The sequence below is a fragment of the Pararge aegeria genome, chromosome 13, assembly GCF_905163445.1.
Source record: "Pararge aegeria chromosome 13, ilParAegt1.1, whole genome shotgun sequence".
In the NCBI taxonomy this organism is placed as follows: Eukaryota; Metazoa; Arthropoda; class Insecta; order Lepidoptera; family Nymphalidae; genus Pararge; species Pararge aegeria.
Window position 1 is genome coordinate 9,672,028 of NC_053192.1, and position 18,108 is coordinate 9,690,135.

Below are 18,108 nucleotides of genomic sequence, written 5' to 3' on the forward strand. Positions count from 1 at the left end.
TTAAGTTGTCGAACGATGTTATCACCGTTACACAATTATGTAAGCTTATATGTATGAACGCATCAAGAGTGCCTGTGGTAGGCCTACATGAATAAAGAACAATCGTTTTACATTACTTCCTTCGAGGCTTCAGCAGTAGGTCATTTACAATGGGTTGAGGCTGATGATGACTGATTTCTATCAAGATGTCAAGTCTCGAATGAATGGAAACTTCCGAGCTCTACGTTTCATGTTAAGGTACATTGCCCTTACCTCTCTATAAAAGTAATGTTTATTTGATTTAATGAGGAGGTCAAGATCTTTGTTACATCCGAACATTGGAAGGCTTATCTTGTGTTACAGCAATAGTACGGTGGGAGGTTGTATCCACTCTCTTGGAGGCTACATCGCCTTTGACCATTTGCTGGCCGTCTCTCGATCGGACTGTTGAACTAAATTAACAATCTAGTTTTCATACACTGTGCTGTGGTTGTGCTTGGTGAAATTTTCTGTAGTGCCTTTAACGGATTTAAAAAAAAAACGGTGGTAAGTACCTACCTATCTTAAAGATGCAAGTGTCCAAAGTCCATATTTGTTTACAATCAAAATGAAGCTAAAACAGGTGTTATAATTTTGCAATCAAAATTTGGCTAAAACAGGTGATATTTTGTGTAAGCCCATATTATACACTGAAAATTAAACTGAGACGTATGACGGCATATTATACAATGAAAATTATGTTAAGACAGGCGTTATTTCGCTTATGTCCATATAATACAACCAAAATTTGGCTAAAAGAGGTGGTATTTTACGGAACTCTATATTATACAATACATCAATTATTAATGACTAGCGATCCCTCACGACTTCGTCCGCGTATAAGTCAACCTTAAAAGATAGATATATTATGTAGCGGACTTTTTTTTAGAACTTTTACAAGGGATAACTGTGTCATAAATGATTTTATGATAACTTTAACCTTTGCTTTGAGTTTAAAATCTAGCACACGAAATAAGAGCGAAAGATCTTAAAAGGAAAAAAAAAACCCGATTTTCAAACATTCTTCATTGGTGCTACGCTCCTATTGGTCTTAGCGAGATAATATACAGCGTTTTAGTAAACAAACAAACTCTTCAGCTTTATATACATATTAGTATAAGATAAGATAAAAAATTTACTAGAAAAAAAATCCACGGCATAATAACCAGACTAATTTGTGCAAAAGTAATGTAACAAAAGGGTAAACATTTTATTATGTTTTAATTACATAATTTACATATGTGTCTCAGTTCATTAGCTAAGCCCCTCAATCTGCATTTGAATAGCGTTGTGGGTCTAAACACAATATTCCTCTTTCTTATTATGTGCATTCTCTTTTCAATTGTTTCAAAGAATGCTTAACAATAGGGCACGGTGTGATGAGAGCAGATCTGAATACAGTTGTAACCACGGGGTGGTGCAGAGCAGGCAACAGCGTCCTCTACTACTACCGTCTATTGTGATCTCCAACACATCTGTCAAGCGCGGGGATTATTAATAAATAAATATACTACGACAATACACACATCGCCACCTAGCCCCAAAGTAAGCGTAGCTTGTGTTATGGGCACTAAGATGAATATTTTTATGAATAATATACATAAATACTTAGAATCTACATATAAATGAACTGAACTGAAAAATATTCATGTCGATCACACCAACATTTTCCAGTTGTGCGATTCGAACCCACGGCCATTGACTCAGAAAGCAGGGTCGCTGCTCACTACGCCAGTCGGCCGTCAAATTATGTGCAAACCCTCCTGTTGGGAGAGACCTATAATCCAGCAGTAAACTGTAATAAGCTACGCATGGATTCTTAACAAGGGCCACGATAGATATATTTGGTTGGCGATAACAAAAACTACGCCTGCCGCTTCTGGTTTACTTCTATCTTACTTACCAGAATAGAAACATGAAGAAGTGGGATTCAAAAGGTTTTATCGCTCAGTCTATCTCTTGCAAAAAAATTTGTATATAATGTTTGTCAAATGAAAATAAGCTGTTTTGTATTATGGAACTTTGGCAAAGATTCTTCAAAAGGATACTTTTTAGAGTTGCAGCCAGTTTCCTGGCCTTCTGTGCTACAGCATCGGGTCAAGGTCATCAGATATAATATCATGGCTTCATCAAAATTATCTAACAATTTAATAAAGTGTGTAGTAAAATGAGAATTTAAAACACAAAGAGCAACCTTGCGTAAATTATAATGGCGACAATAACCTTCACAATACATTTGAAGCCATTCTCAAAACATGAGCTTTACACAATCCCTCATTGTACTAAAGTGGTTTCGTTGAAATTATTTCAAAATATATTTTATTTATGTACGCATATTTTTCGTAAGTACATAACATTCACACTTTAAGTGCTGTACCTACTTGCAAAAATAAATTAAAATTTGTATCAATAAAACCGGCTTCATGAGCGAATTCTATTTTAGTTAAATAAAAACCGGCAAAATGCGAATCAGACTTTCGTACCTTGCAAGATTGTTGGAAGAAAATTAAATTTTATTCGAAAACGAAGCGGTGAAGCGGTGATAATCTTCTTTCGACTTCACTTTCGGAGGGCCGAGTTAAAATCCTAGCACGCAAGTTAATGTGTGTTTTAAGCAATTAAAATGCGTACCTAAAAGTTCTCCATAATGTGCTCAAAGGTGTGAGGAGACCACAAATCGGCACCGGGCCAGAGTGGTGGACTACGGCCCTCCTTCCCGGACCGGTAATGGGTTGATATCATGATGATTCGAGAACCTCAACATCAAAAATAATAAAATTACTTTTGTTTGCGTCGGCATCACTAAATATCAGTCAGTTTCATCAAGGTTATCTTTCTCAGTTACGGCATAACATATCCAGTTGCAACTTACAATTAATTCAAGCCTCGACCTTAACAACCTCCTTGACGCAGTAGTAAAGCGCCGTAGCCTTATACGTGGGCGGTCCTGATCCTTGGCATAGGCAGTCCAAAACTGCCTCTGCCAAGGCCATTTACCAATTCTGTATTTTCTCACGTCTGGTCTGTTTAGAGGCTTTGGCTGTGGCTAGTTACCATCCTACGTTTTGTTTCGATGTCGAGTATAAAACCGTTAAAGGGAACTGCCTTGCCGCTAACAGGCTATCCCCCTACCATCTTATACTGCATCATCAAATATACTGCTGATGGAGCGTGAGATTGCTGTCAAGGGATGATTTAATTGAAATAAGACTAGACTACTACAATCGCTTATTATTAAAAAAGTATGTTTGCATATATTGGATAGCAGCAGGCCTTACTTTGCAGAACTCCATTTGGAATATACAATTAAAATTAAGCTTAATTTGCCATACAAAATCCTAACTAAAATAAACTTTATTAGAATTATTTTATTTTTTTAGATTTTGAAATTTTGTAAATTTTTGTTTTAATTTTGGTCATATTTGTCATATGGATATTTGGCCTGAAAAAAAACATTTATTATTATTATTCTTAACAATTATAGTCGGATCGAATCGTGCGTTGACAGTACATTGCCGAAGATCTGCTTGATATAGAGTATTACTCCGTACGGATTCTCCTGCTTTTCGCGGAGTATAGCGAACTTTGCAATAAAAATCAGCCTTTAAAAGCTGGCAAAGAAAGAATTTAATGCAAATTTATAAATTGCTGTGGGTTGGATTCCCACAGCTAGAAAATGAACATGAATGTTTTTCAGTGTCTGGATGTTTACCTGTATTAAATAAGTGCATTATTTCTTCTTTCAGAGACGATGAAGAACAGGATATGTTTTTTCGTAATTCTTGCAAGCGCAGCAACAGTTACCTGTATTCCACCTCCACACCCAGCTGTTGTGGCAGTTCGACATGCAGAAGAACTTCTTCCACCACAGCAAAGAAGTCCAGCTCTGCGTAATCCACATCTGCTCCATGCTTTACAGTTGACTAGTCTCCTCCATCATGGAGAAACTCCGGTAAGCAATATTTTACTGTTCATTATAAATGTCAAAAACACGGACACAGTTTTTGTCGGCCGACTGGCGCAGTGGGTGGCGACCCTGCTTTCTGAGTTTAAGGCCGTGGGTTCGATTCCCACTACTGGAAAATGTTTGTGTGATGAGCATGAATGTTTTTCCGTGTCTGGGTGATTATATGTATATTCTAAGTATTTATGTATCTATCTAACTATCTATATATATAAGAGAAAGTGTGTGGGTATGTTCCGTATAGGCTCCGAAACGGCAGGGCCGATTTCAATGAAACTTTCAGGGAATATCCGGATTAACCTGGCCTGTAATCCTGTAAAGTTTGGTGACGATCGGAGCACTCCTATTTTTGAACTGTCAAACTGTCAAATGCAGCTTTTATTTACTATGATGATATTCTATTGTTGGGTGTACATGGGTGTAGATAATGATCTTCACCCGCTCGAGAAGAGAATAGAAGAGATTGAATACGGAGAGAAATAAATTATTTAATATATTATGAGACTTAATTAAAAATTTAATGATGTAAGTTTATTGTTTAAATAAAATAAAGCAAAATCTAGCCCGGCGAAGCGGGCTGGGTACGCTTGTTATCAGTCATCTTAGGACCCATAACACAAGCTAACGCTTACTTTGGGGCTAGATGCTGATGTGTGTATTGTCGTAGTATATTCATTTATTATTATTATAGTTCGAAATCCGTTGGGAAACTTTATAAAAAGTTGGTTGGAACAACCACCTCATCTATTGAAGTAATTACCTTTGCTTATTTGTTCAGACAAGCTAGCATTGTTGCGATGCTGTTTCGGTCTAAAAGGCGTGGTTACCGCTGTAATTTCAAGCCCGTGAAGCACACCTACGCCTCAAATTTATGGACACAAGGCGGCATATTGCACAGGGGCTCCTTCCATGCCCTGTGAATTGTTGCACAGTTTATATGCGATAGTTTCCACTTATCATCAGGTGGGCCGTCTGCTTGGTCCGTCCAATATTACCTAATTAAAAAAAAAGATTTTCCGGTACTAAGCTACAAGGGGGCGCTGAAATTTTGTGTTTGTATATTTATTTCACTGTTTGTCTGAAAAACTACCGAACCGAATTAATTAATTAATGCACCCTAATGATTATAACTAGAAACATTTTGGATTCAGGTGGATCACAGAAGTTTCCTATTATAATCTGAATCTAAGCTCAATCAAATGAAGCTTGGTGGTAATTTTACATTGTGCTCTATCGCAAAGTAACGCCTGCTTTTATCCGATATTTTTAAAGGTATTTGAACGCGAGGCAGACAGCGTGCCCCGTCGAGAGATCTACAATATCCTAACTCATGCTGGTTTCATCGGCCGCCAGCACCTCAGGAATCAATCGCCGGCCAAACATTCAGTTCATCCACATGCTTACCCTCCCAGCCATGAGTCGCCATTTGTGTTTAATTCGGATGCTTTGCAGTATTTGTGAATTGAAGTCGCCTATAAATTGTACAATAAAGTTAGATAGGTAATACCATTTTGTAAATATTAACTAGGTAGGTAGAAGAAATGTATTTCGATGTTAGGGATAGTTCTTCATTGTGTATTATAAATAATGTATGTATATTGTGTAGTATTAAGTAATACAAACATAAATTTTGGCGTACTTAAAACTGTATGAACCAAACAAAAGATTTCTCATTCACTTATTTCCGCATTTGGATCTGTAGCGCACGTCCACAAGTTCTGAGCACAATAATGAATGGGATTCCGGATTCCATAGAATCCCTATGCCTATCCCTATTCTTATCCCTATCCCTAGTTTTATTATAAATGTGAATGTAAGTTTGTTTGTTACGCTTTCACGCAGAAACTACTTAACCGATCCTCATAAAACTTTTGACACGTATTCTTGGAAGTGTTAGAAGTAATATAGGATACTTTTTATCCCGACATTAACCTCGGTTCCTTTGGGAGAGGGTATGAAAGTGTTTGACGATTTTACACCATAACTCCGACAAATTAAAATCGATTTAAATAATTATTTTTGTACTATAGAGGTTATAATATGTGTTTAATATTGCTTAAATTTTGTGTAGATCTGAATGTGGTTGCAGATAGAGGACAGAACTTCTCAGCGGACAGCAGCAAACCCCTCATCTAAGGCTTAGCGATACTGAATACTATAATTTTTTTTAGAACTACAATTAAATTAAATGCCACATCAAAAAACAAAAACAAACGTAGACGAAGTCGCGGGCAACAGCTAGTAAAGTAATAAAGAGAAGAAAGTAGAAAAACCATCCCTACGGAGCTGAAACAGAGCTAGAACTATATCAACATACCAAACCTATCAATTGTTAAACGTGCAAACTACTCGACAAACGAGGTATTTTACAACAAGGTTTATATCCACGTATATAAGTATTTGTATTTTAGGTGTATAGGTATTTGTAATAGGTTGTTATAATCGCTTAGTCCATATAACCTTCATCCTGAAACATTTATGTGGCACTCACGATAATACCTAATACCATATCATTATCTCATTAAATATGAAAAGCTTGCACAATGTCACTATGCACGAGTACTAATTACTATCCAGGCAAAAACATTCATATTTACACGTAATCTCATACGTTTTAGAGTTGTACGTACCATAAAAATTCATTTCAATAATAAATCTTTCCACTTCAACCCGTTTTCCATCTATACTGTAATAAAATGAAGTGAGCTAAGAAACAAAAATGCCACCAAAATTTTCATGCAAAGCTCACGTAAAAGATTATTGCTCTAAGTGTACATTCGCTGGCGTGCATTTTATTGCTGATGCCACCAAACACTGGATTGAAAGGTAGGCTTACTAACGTTACGTCTTTATTGTTTATCGCACCTGATAGTGAAAGGCGATGCAGTCTGAGATAGAGCGCCTTTTTCTGGAGGATGCCTATTTACACTTGATTTGAAGGTTTACAACAATGGTGGTGGGGAAAACGAAAGCCGGAAGGACAATCCACTTCTTTGCGGTACAGTCCTTAAAAATACCTCGGAGCGCGGTTGTCTAAAATATGTCTGTTCATTCTTGAATCACTGATCACGGTATACGTGGTGGGAAAACGGAAGCCGAAAGGGTATTCCACATGTTTGCAGTGCGTATGAGAAAAGAGGAAGCATAATGCTTATTACATGTCCAGCGGATAGAAATCTGCACAGAATATTAAAATACCGATTTTAATGTATGTTAAGAATAATGCACAGTTTATGCTATGCTTTAGATGAAGCCGTTCTATGACAGACATTATGTTTCAACATATTCCCATTGTACTAAAGAAAAAAATATGTATTGTGGTTCTTCTTCCTTCGTATTATCCTATTCCTGAGGTTGCCTGATCGCTACAAACTTACTAAGCATATGGCCACCCTTTAGGGTAGCTCCGGTCGGTCTAACTAATAATATTCTACTTTTGTGTTTGTTTTTTTATTCTTCTTTAATTTACTTAGTAAAAAAATATGAAAATAATTTACTCTTTTAACTAAAAGTGGTAAAACTTAACAATTATTCATTGTAAAGTCAACATCTCCTGAAGATGCTCCGAAACGTTCTACTCTACGCACGTTTCGCTCCGAAACGTGCGTAGAGCCGAACGGACTGAAAAAATAATAAATTACACCATACAGATTCTCCTGTTCGCGGAGTATAGAAAATTAAGCTTAATTGTCATAATATAAAACTTGTGCATTAACTGAAATAATTTGATTGACATTAACAGAGTGTTATGGGCTATCCTCGTAATTTTATCGTGGTATGGCTCAGCTCTCCTTATAAGCGCAGCCTGGGAAGCTTTCGTCAAGAGCCCCATAAGCTTCGGCGTGGAGACAACCTATCTAGACTGGGAAACTAAACTTCCTGCTGTTGCTATCTGCGATATTGATTCCTCTTCTAATAAATACAAAATCTTTGATACTACAGCCAAGTAAGTATACAACCTGTAACGGAATTACGAAGTACTGTTGAAGGGTGCATAAGTATATTTCATAAGGAATCACTCTGTAAAAATATTATATCAAGAGAGCATATTTATTTTTCCATACAAACTAATAAATAATAAATAAATATACTACGACAATTGCACACACCGACTAGATAGTCCCAAAGTAAGCGTAGCTTGTGTTATGGGTACTAAGAGAACTGATGAATATTTTTATGAATAATATACTTACATAAATACTTATAATATACATAGAAACACCCAGACACTGAAAAACATTCATGTTCATCACAGAAACATTTTCCAGTTGTGGGAATCGAACCCACGGCCTTTGACTCAGAAAGCAGAGTCGCTGCCCACTGCGCCAATCGGCCGTCAAAACATTCTAAGTGTTTTCTGGAGACAACCCTTTTGATGATATCTAATATGACCGACGCATATCTAATAAAATGACAGGAGTCACTTGATTTTACTTTTGGATGCAAGGCTGTGTCTGGTTTCTTTCAGACAAACTACCGATTCACTTATCTGTGAAACCGAAACGTTCGAGTAAACTATTGCCATAGTTTACTCGGACGTTTCGGTTTCACAGATAAGTTTCAAAGACAGTAAATAATGTCCTCTCCTCTAAAGCTTCTGAAGTATTATTTCGGTTTTCATTTCCACGTCGTATAAGCTCAGTGCGAGTTGGACGTACAAACGAAAAGTTCCATCCACCGTGCAATATGAAACACTACTAAAAGGTTTAACATTATTAAGATCGATAACACGTTTCTTGTATCTTTATATAATTACCTTATTTAATATGTATAAATTTGATTTAAGTTACTTATTTTATCTGATGTTATACCTAGCGGCTATAGAAATACAGTTTCTGTGAAAATCATTCAAATTATCAAAGGAAATCACTTACCTATTACCGATCATGATATATAGACTGCTGGCAGACCAACGGATGTCTTAGTACGGAGGCTTAATAATAGGGTCAGTCTTCCAGTAAGGAACCCATAAAAATAATAATAATTTGACTTTATAATCGAGAATCTGTGTCCTGTTGCGAATTATAAATTTATAAATTAAAACATACAGATTTGTCTGTTTGCATCAAATGAAGCTTAATGTAAGTCATATAATTGACTATAACATGGGCTTCCGCAAAGCAATGCCTGCTTCTTTCCAAAAGAAGTATATAAGTGTTCCAATAAATGTTTTTGTTTTGCAGAATTTGGCCATCGGGTTACGGTTATGACCTCGACGACGTCCTTTTTGACATCGCTTATTTTCGTGGGAGAGCCTATAATCTAGTACGAGTGTGTCTTCCAGAGGACCGCAACCCTTATTGCCCTCTTTCAAATTACAGTTATTATGCCTCTTTGATACGAAGCACCTGCCCTGAGGTGTTAGCAAATTGTTCTTACAATAACGAAACTTTTGACTGCTGCGAATATTTTAAACCGATAGAAACTGATGTTGGACTTTGCTTCATTATCAACTCCATACAAACTAAGTAAATATGTAGTTATTATTTTAAGTCAAAACACCAAAGCCTTGATGTCAGTATTTGTTCATAGCGTCAGCGACTACATGAAAGGTTGATTTCGAGCCGCCAACGGATTTCAAACTTGTGACGAGATGTGACATTGCAGACTAACCCTGTCATTGAATCTCAGTGTGAAGACTCCTTTTGATAGCAATTAGCATTTAGCATTAGCAATACGGATATTGAAAATACGATATATATAAGAAAATTCATCGACATTATTTTTTTCTCACTATTTTTTTGTAACCGGGCTCAACTGCTAACGCCATCTTAGATTCTTGCTGGCAGATAGCTGGCATCTATAGAGTAGAAAGATATTTTGATCTACGAACACCGGGAACCATTTCCGTTTTATTAAAATAAATCGCCTTAATTATCAGCCTTAGTTATCGTACCTACGTCTTAAAAGCTTAAATAAAGTTTAAATTCTTTATAAAAAAAAACGAACATGGGCGCCGGTAACAGCTAGGGCTTGAACATAAATATTTATGTTCGAAAAAAATTAATGAAGAAGTGCGAGTGAGAGGCCTTTAAATCAGATACGGTGATCGTATCTTGATCCGACTTTTTTCTTCCAAAGTACGGAAACTTCAGTGCGCGAGACTTACTGTTGGGTAGTTTCATTGTTATACTTATTTAATTTATTTTCTTTTTAAGCCCATTTCGTACCCATAATGTTGCACCTAAATCTCCTAACAAAAATTTTGCAGGTCTAAAAGTAGCACACCTGCAAACGTAGTAGTTTTACTCTATATTTGAGATAGTCACAGGTCAATTTAGTTTAGTTTGTACCAGGGATTTCGTTTCTTGAAGCTTTTAAAAGTGATTCATGCTCATGCACGTCTTTTAGGAATCCAAAACCTTATCCAATGGAAACCAATAAAAAACAAAAGCGTGGGATATTGCGATTTAAAGTATTGCTTGCGATAATGGTATGTACTTTATTTTAATCACTTTCTTATTTTTAATATTAAAACCACCTGTAGGTACTAATAATTCGACATGTCTGATGAACGCCATTCGACCTTAAATATAAAGACAGCTGATGTTATGGTTGTGACTATTATCTTTATATGACTTTGTACAGTTATTTCTCAAACAATACTAAAAGTTATGAAATAAAAGGTTTTTTCATAATTATGAATAGGTACTATACCAACATTGGAATTGGCTTAGCCCATACCCCCTTTATTAAATTACCTAAAGCCTTGTATATTATATGAGAGGTGCGGGTGATTTTTCAATCCTTCCGTTAGAATCCCTCAAATATTCTATAAAGAAATTTAATTTAATTAAAATGTCGGCCTTTACTTACATTTAATTAACTTTAAGATATACACATTGGGAGAAGATGAGGTTCCTAATATCGCGACTTTAATATCGTCGACCCTAAAAGTTTTACTTGGGAAAACATATCGGTAAGTATAATAATGCTTCCAATCATGCATAGCTACCTAAATATGACTAAAATAAGCTATATTTTTGGAGTGGTCAATATTTCATTAGCACTGAAATTTTGCAAATGAAAATATTACCTAAAGTACGAACCAACGAAAATCGCAACAATAAAAACATTTGATCACGAATCATGGAATAGCGGTTGCACGTTACAACGATAAAATTTTCACCGAACTGCACGACAGCAACAATTTAGCTAAAATTAGGTTATTTTTATTTTAATCACTCAAAAAATCTTTTAATTCAACATGACACCACATTTTTTGTTGTAAGCATCCATAGTTCGTTTTCATACGTTTTCATTATTATCCAGATTTGAATAAATAAATTGATTTCCGTTAGAATTAATTTCCACATAAAATATTTATTTTCAGTCGAGAAGTAACAGTAAAGAACATTGAAAACCATCCCCTAGTCGGACTGACGACTCTCGAGCAGCGATCCTGTCGGTTCCATCATGAGAACGAAAATGGACTATACCCCCATTACTCCTACAGCGCCTGCAATGTCCGCTGTCGGAAATTGGCCCAGATGGAGACCTGCCAGTGCAACGACCACTTTATGCTCAACACTAGTAAATTATTTTTTCTAGGCATTAAACAAAACGAATACCTAGTAGTTTTCGCACAACATATTATAGTATTCATCAACTCAACTCATCACGAATATGATTGCTTTTAAATACGCACACACAATATAATCCCTCACATACTTTCAGCTTCCGGGCACAGGTCTCGTTCCACACAGGTTTCAGGGCTTTGACTCTCCACTCTGCTCTAGTGCGGGTTGGTAGGTTATAACGACTATTATCACACGTTAGGGATTACAATCAGAATCAGGCACAGAGGTTATCCTCTGGACAGAGGAGATATGAGGGTGGTGCGAGTACAAAAAAATCTTGCGGATCGTGTAATCTTTAAAGCTGACCCCACCACCCCACCCCACCACAGATATAAACACTTGAATAATATTTTTAGCTGATGAAGAACGTTGCAATATATCGGGCATGGCGTGCCTTCATAATTACTTCGCCGAACTGTCTACCCTCAAGCCGAAGTGGGCACAACGGCCTGGACTCGCTTGCGATTGTCTTCCATCTTGTAATGAAACAGAGATAAATGTTATTCAAGATGTGGTTTCCACGTAAGTATGATAAGTATGCGACAACGTCATCATCATGTCAACCGAAAGACGTTCACTGATAGTCATATTGCAGAAAAGAGCTGTACGGTCAATATATAAACTTAAATCACGTGAATCCCTCCGTGAAAAATTTAAAGAAATAGGTATACTTACGGTAGCCTCACAATATATTTATAACAATATAGTATTTGTAAGACAACATATTAGTCTTTATAAACAAAAAGTGGATATAAACAGTCGACTTACAAGAAATGGTCATAAATTAGTGACATCTGTATATCGTCTGCGAAAGGTGCAGAAGTCATTTGGGGGATTGAGTATACGCTTTTATAATATGATTCCTAAGGTAATTTTGGATCTACCAATGCATAAGTTTAAAGAATGTGTTAAAACGTATGTTATTAAAATTCGAATAACGAATGTATTACATCGAGGTTATTATACAATTGATGAATTTCTTATTGACAAGGTTGCTTGGAAGCATCCGGCTCCGCTTTCATTTATCACAAGATAGAAAATGAATTTTAAAATGTAAAATGTAAATTGTTGATATTGGAAAAAAGCAACTGCTGAGATTCTTGCCGGCTTCTTCTTCTTGCACAGACAGACTTGACGTTTCAAAAGTGCTTATATTAGGCCTACTTGAAATAAATGAATTTTGTTTTTGATTATATTCTTGAATAGTATCTACTACTTACTAATTTTTCTAACGAAGTAATGTACTGTTTTTTGAGTAAAAGATTGGCATGTTTATAGTGATAGTTAGATAGTTCAGTGTTCATAGGAATAACCATCAAAATTTCCACGCGAACGAGGTCGGGTGCAACAACTTGTACTAGAAAAGGTACATAGATTAAAATCCTGCTGCCTTATAGCGTTACGTCACTATATTAAAGGACATCTTGATATATGCTCTTCTGACCGCAAATTTTAGTAGCTACCGGTTCAGGGATTGGGTAGAAACGGTTTCTTATAATATTATTTTTCATGAGTACCCGTACCAGTGGCGTGCACTTCCTACCCTAAAATTGATAAATATCTCGTATAGGAGGAGAATTTAAGCCGTTTTATTCAATTTTCCTGCAGTATGCATACCCTAGTAAGAAACCCAATGCACGCCACTGACCGGTACCTACAATGTACCAGAAACTGCAACGATGAAAATAAACTGTGTTTATTTATTTATTTTATTTTTAGAACACGACCACGAAATTTAAAGGAATCATTCGTTGAAATCGTTCTCGCATACTTGCCAACAGAAAGATTTAAGAGGAATGTCGTTAGAAGTCGTCTTGACTTGGTTGGTAAGTAATAAGTAAAGGACAAACCAAAAAAGTTTGTACTAAAACTTTGGCATTATTATATTTCGGTAATCCTATTAATTTCATAAGTTTTTTTTTATTATTCTTTAATTAAGCCTTTGATTATCGTATACCATAAGCTAGTATTCTATTAATCGTCTTACATAAAACCTCTTATCCAAGGTTTGATAGCATAGGTACAAGAAAAGTCAATCTAATGTAAAAATAAATATCCTTCGTCGCTAAGTAAATATAATAAATGTAAGAACGTGAAAATAAATTTAAATAAATGTTAAATGCCTAAGTTCTATTTTCAGGCAATTTTGCTGAAAGCTGCCCTTTTTAAGGAATTTAAAGTTAACTTAAATTTTTTTTTTTAATTTCAGTATCAGTCGGTGGTGCGGCGGGTTTGTTTGTTGGGGCCAGTTTGCTCAGCTTTGTTGAATTAATTTTCTTTTACACCGTCCGTTTTATCAACAACGTTTGGATGGAGCAGCGTAAACAGAAAAACAATGTTCACCAAATTAGAAACTGAAATGTACTTAGACAGTTTAAACAAGAAAGCCTTGTTTAACTTTGTTTTTAAGATATAATGATACATTTGCCTAAAAGCCTTAAAAGCTCAACCGATAATTCTAATAAGCTATGGCTTAAACCGTATAGAACGTAGATTCACAAGTCTCGTATTTGCCACATTTTTGAACACAAAGTAAAAGCGCTTCAATATATATTTATAAATATTCCATGAGAGGCGTTTTATTCACTAATATTTGCTAAAAAATTATGTTTAAAGAATATTAGAAAAACACGCCATATTGATTCTTTATTGTCAAGTACTCAGTTCTAGGTACAGTATGTACCTTTGTTCATTATAATCAGAGGTACAAAATCAAACCCGTATTAAACTTATTATATTTCTGTAGCCCTCGTTCAAATAATTATACCTTCGTATTTATATAGGTATACACAACGTAAAAGATTCAAAGATTCAATTACAAGTGAACAAGAGCGACTAGAATCACCGAGAACGAGACATACGAGTATAAGGCAATTAACCGCGAACGAATTTAAACAATATAATTGCGGTAGGTCGCCCTGTCGGTGACGCACTACTGGCCATTGCCGGTCAACTGACTTGCGGATAATATTATTTCTTTCGAACTGAAAGCTACGTCAGTCTTTCCCGAGGAAATAAATACTTCTTGCACTGTCGTTTACATAACGGTGAAAGTCCCATCAAAATCAGTTACAGGTTTCGAAGAAGTTTCGCCCGCAATACACACACAGACAAAAATTTAAAGAAGGGATTATAATGTCGTTAAAATTATCACTTGTAATGAATTATGAATTTACTCTTAGTAAGCTTTTTAAAAATTTAAAAATTGGCATAATATTATGTAAAATCTAAATAATTATATTGTGTCCTCTGTATCTATGCTTAAAGAGGCTTTTGCTTTAATATTGTATAACATCTTAAAATGTCTTTAGTTGTTTTGAAAAAAGGTGTAATTAAGCTAGAGTTAATGTTAACAAATAGGTTACCTACCTATTTATTTATTTATTTATTTGGTACCTATGACCCACCACTACGCACTACACTATAACATAAATAGAATAATTGAAAACTAAACTAAATAAAAAAAACTTACATTAAATATTAATATGCAATATAAGAAAAAGTTACAAATTAAAATTTAAAGCCCTACGTGGAGTTTAATATACAAATTGTGCATAATATTTTATCTATTACTCGAACCTTTAAATAAAACAATTAATTACTTTTATAACTATTGTTCACATTACAAATAAATCTATGTAAGTGAACTAGTTCATACCTTACTCTAGTCCAGAGTTTACTAAACTCCGGAAGTGTTCCAGTTTGCCACAGGAAGCCAGCAGTTACCCCATGAATCAATGTCCTACATCTTTAAGTCACTAATGCGTAGGTCCCGTCCATAAGGGACTCATTGATGGTTACCAATTTTCCAATTCCATAGCATTTCTAGATAATAAGAGATATCTTTAGACCTTCACTAAATACCTACTTATGCTCTATACAGATTTGAAAAGTAATAATTTCAGTAGTTTATAAATAAGATTATATTTAATCATATTTACTAAATAAAACAATCAATAGCTTAACTGTCTTTTACTTTTAATTTGTCACTACGTCTAATTAAGTTTTATTTAAACACCAGAACAATTTTCATAAAATGTGATAAGTACATCCAAAGTAGTAATTACTCATTACTCTCATTAATCTCTATTATAATTAAATGCAATTTTGTTCAAAAGACATTAAAATGGTAAGTTTATAGAAATGAAGTTAATTAATTGAATAAAGAAACTATACATTAATAATAAAAAGCCTAATTATCAGTAGGTAGCCGCTATCAGCCTTTATAACCGAACATATATATACTTAGTTACCCATTTTTAGCCACAAGTTATCGAGAGCCGAAAAAGGGAATTTTGTACGACTTTAACTCTCTCTTTTTGTAATACGAGTTTAATATGGTCTGATTCTGTATCTTTGCAGTGTACCATATTGCCGTTTCCCTGAATATCAAATTTTCCTCGCCATCCGCCACCTATTGCAGGGGCTGTGCAGTTGGAACCGCCGGTATCTCATGCAGTGCCACTGAGGAATCTGCCTCATACGTCGCAATGCTTCCAACTGTAAAAGACGAATATTAGTTTAATTAATTCTATCAAAATCATGCAATAACTTATGAGTTAACTAAAAGCTTGTAAATGTACACGTAGGTACACTTCGTACTAGTAGAGCTTTGAGAATTGATCCACTGCGCCGCTGCGCCGCTGACACTCGATATAGGAAGCTTCTTATCACCAAATTAAGCTTACAATGACAGTTCACAATATTTTTAGTCAGCATCATCCCAACCGATAGATATCCTACTACGTCGCTAGGTATACCAAAATGAAGATACAAATGAAGATAATAAAATAAGTTTGCTAATTAACTAAAGGCAATGGCCTGACCATGTGATGTGGCAGTGTTTACTGAAGTCAGAGTGCATAGTAATTTAAAAAATAAACTCAACTGTGGGTTAATTGGTCACATATGGTGATACATAATTTTATGTTCTAGAAAAATCATTTGAGCCAAAACAATGAATATTCATTATTGTTATTGGACGGCTTTATCACCGAATAGGCTATCTCTTGCAGACGACGACCTTATACTTACTCGGAATAAGATGGGAAAGGTTAAACACAATTAGGTCACAATAACAATTATTGTCTACAAACATTGGACAACCGATGGACGTCCATAGCTGGAAAATACCTATATTTTGTGAGGATTTCGACACTCCACCGAGTGGGGACACTGCGCCTTCCAGTGCGGGGTCGCTATCCCATTACCTTGGGACCCCAATGACCCCATCGTTACATATTTTGTTATGTGTAATCAAATATTTAAGATATGAGATAAACTAAATACTTTCAAATAAGCTTCAATATTTTTTTAACCCAAAATATGCTTCTTAATTTAGTGCCCACTTTTTTTGTTGCACTTTGAATGTGTTTTGAAGTAGAAATCTTGATTAGGTCCTGTTAAATGTCATGATCATTGAGCTAATTTTTAGCTATTTAAAAATTCTTAATTCTTCAGAAATCCGTCTAAAATAGCACTTGCACACAAAACACCGGCCGGTTTTTTCACACTTAAAAGCCCGACATTCAATAAAATTGTATTTCTATATATATGGATTTTATTTTTCCTAATAACTATAATTATTTATTATTATATTATAACAAAAAAAAATTGTTGAACCTGACAGGAAGTTAGATTTTTAATTCCGTACCGTAAATCACGGAATCATATTTACTCTTTAACCTTACAAATAATGAACGCAAAAAACTGAATAGGTACTCACATAATCTATGTTGCCACTTTTAAAAGGATATGCATCCACACTAACAACCAAGAACATAGCAAAAAACAATAAAAAGCACGCTTTAATAAACTTCATTATTATAACCACTTTGTATCCGTTCGACTACAAAATAAATATATTTTGTAGTTGAAGTTATCTCATGCTATGTTCACCTCGCGAAGTTATTAAGAGCAATGCCTGATTGTTGTATTCCAGCCGTATATAAGGGAACGCACCCACACAATTTGTTCCCAGAAAGTACAGAGGGTATAGTGCTTAATAGAGCGTTTTACAAAAAATAACTACTAGCAGTTAGCCGAGAATTCTTTCGCATATAATTTCCGTGAAATTTTCCAATATACTTTCATCCCATATTCAAAAACCTTGAGTAGTTTAAGAAAAAACGTTCGTAGATTTAGTTTCTTTAAAACAATGCAAATGTCTCTGTTTTCCAGCTGTACCTAAGTGATTATTACAAAAACTTTTTTCTAGTAAAATACATAATAGAACGTTTTACAAAAATAACTAAATTCTAGCGGCTAGCCGCGAATTCTTCCACGAACAATTGCTGATAACCTTACTTCCTAAGGTGCTATATTCTACTTTAAACCTATTCAACAATCTTGAGTAAGTAGTTTGAAAAAAACTCTATTAGAATTATTTAAAACAACGCAAATGTCTCAAACTCAAAAAACAGAACATTCATACAATTTTCAATCTCCCATTTCACCTTAAGAATAGTTTCCAGTAAAACCATTTCTTAACATATACATATAACACGTCAAGAGAAATTTAAAATTTTAATGTCCGCGTTGGCAAAC

At 35.0% G+C, this 18,108-nt stretch overlaps 2 protein-coding genes across 2 annotated transcripts; both read left to right on the forward strand.

Annotated features, from left to right (window-relative positions):
- Positions 1-458: 458 nt before the first annotated feature.
- Positions 459-5,443, forward strand: LOC120629041. Its single transcript, XM_039897780.1, has 3 exons — positions 459-525; positions 3,765-3,970; positions 5,255-5,443. The coding sequence occupies exons 2-3, from the start codon at positions 3,770-3,772 to the stop codon at positions 5,441-5,443; spliced, it is 390 nt and encodes a 129-aa protein (XP_039753714.1). The 5' UTR covers positions 459-525; positions 3,765-3,769.
- Positions 5,444-6,701: 1,258 nt separating this feature from the next.
- Positions 6,702-14,290, forward strand: LOC120628797 (sodium channel protein Nach-like). Its single transcript, XM_039897417.1, has 9 exons — positions 6,702-6,808; positions 7,725-7,928; positions 9,166-9,450; positions 10,334-10,415; positions 10,816-10,901; positions 11,316-11,515; positions 11,919-12,084; positions 13,282-13,388; positions 13,772-14,290. The coding sequence occupies exons 1-9, from the start codon at positions 6,702-6,704 to the stop codon at positions 13,918-13,920; spliced, it is 1,386 nt and encodes a 461-aa protein (XP_039753351.1). The 3' UTR covers positions 13,921-14,290.
- Positions 14,291-18,108: the final 3,818 nt, after the last annotated feature.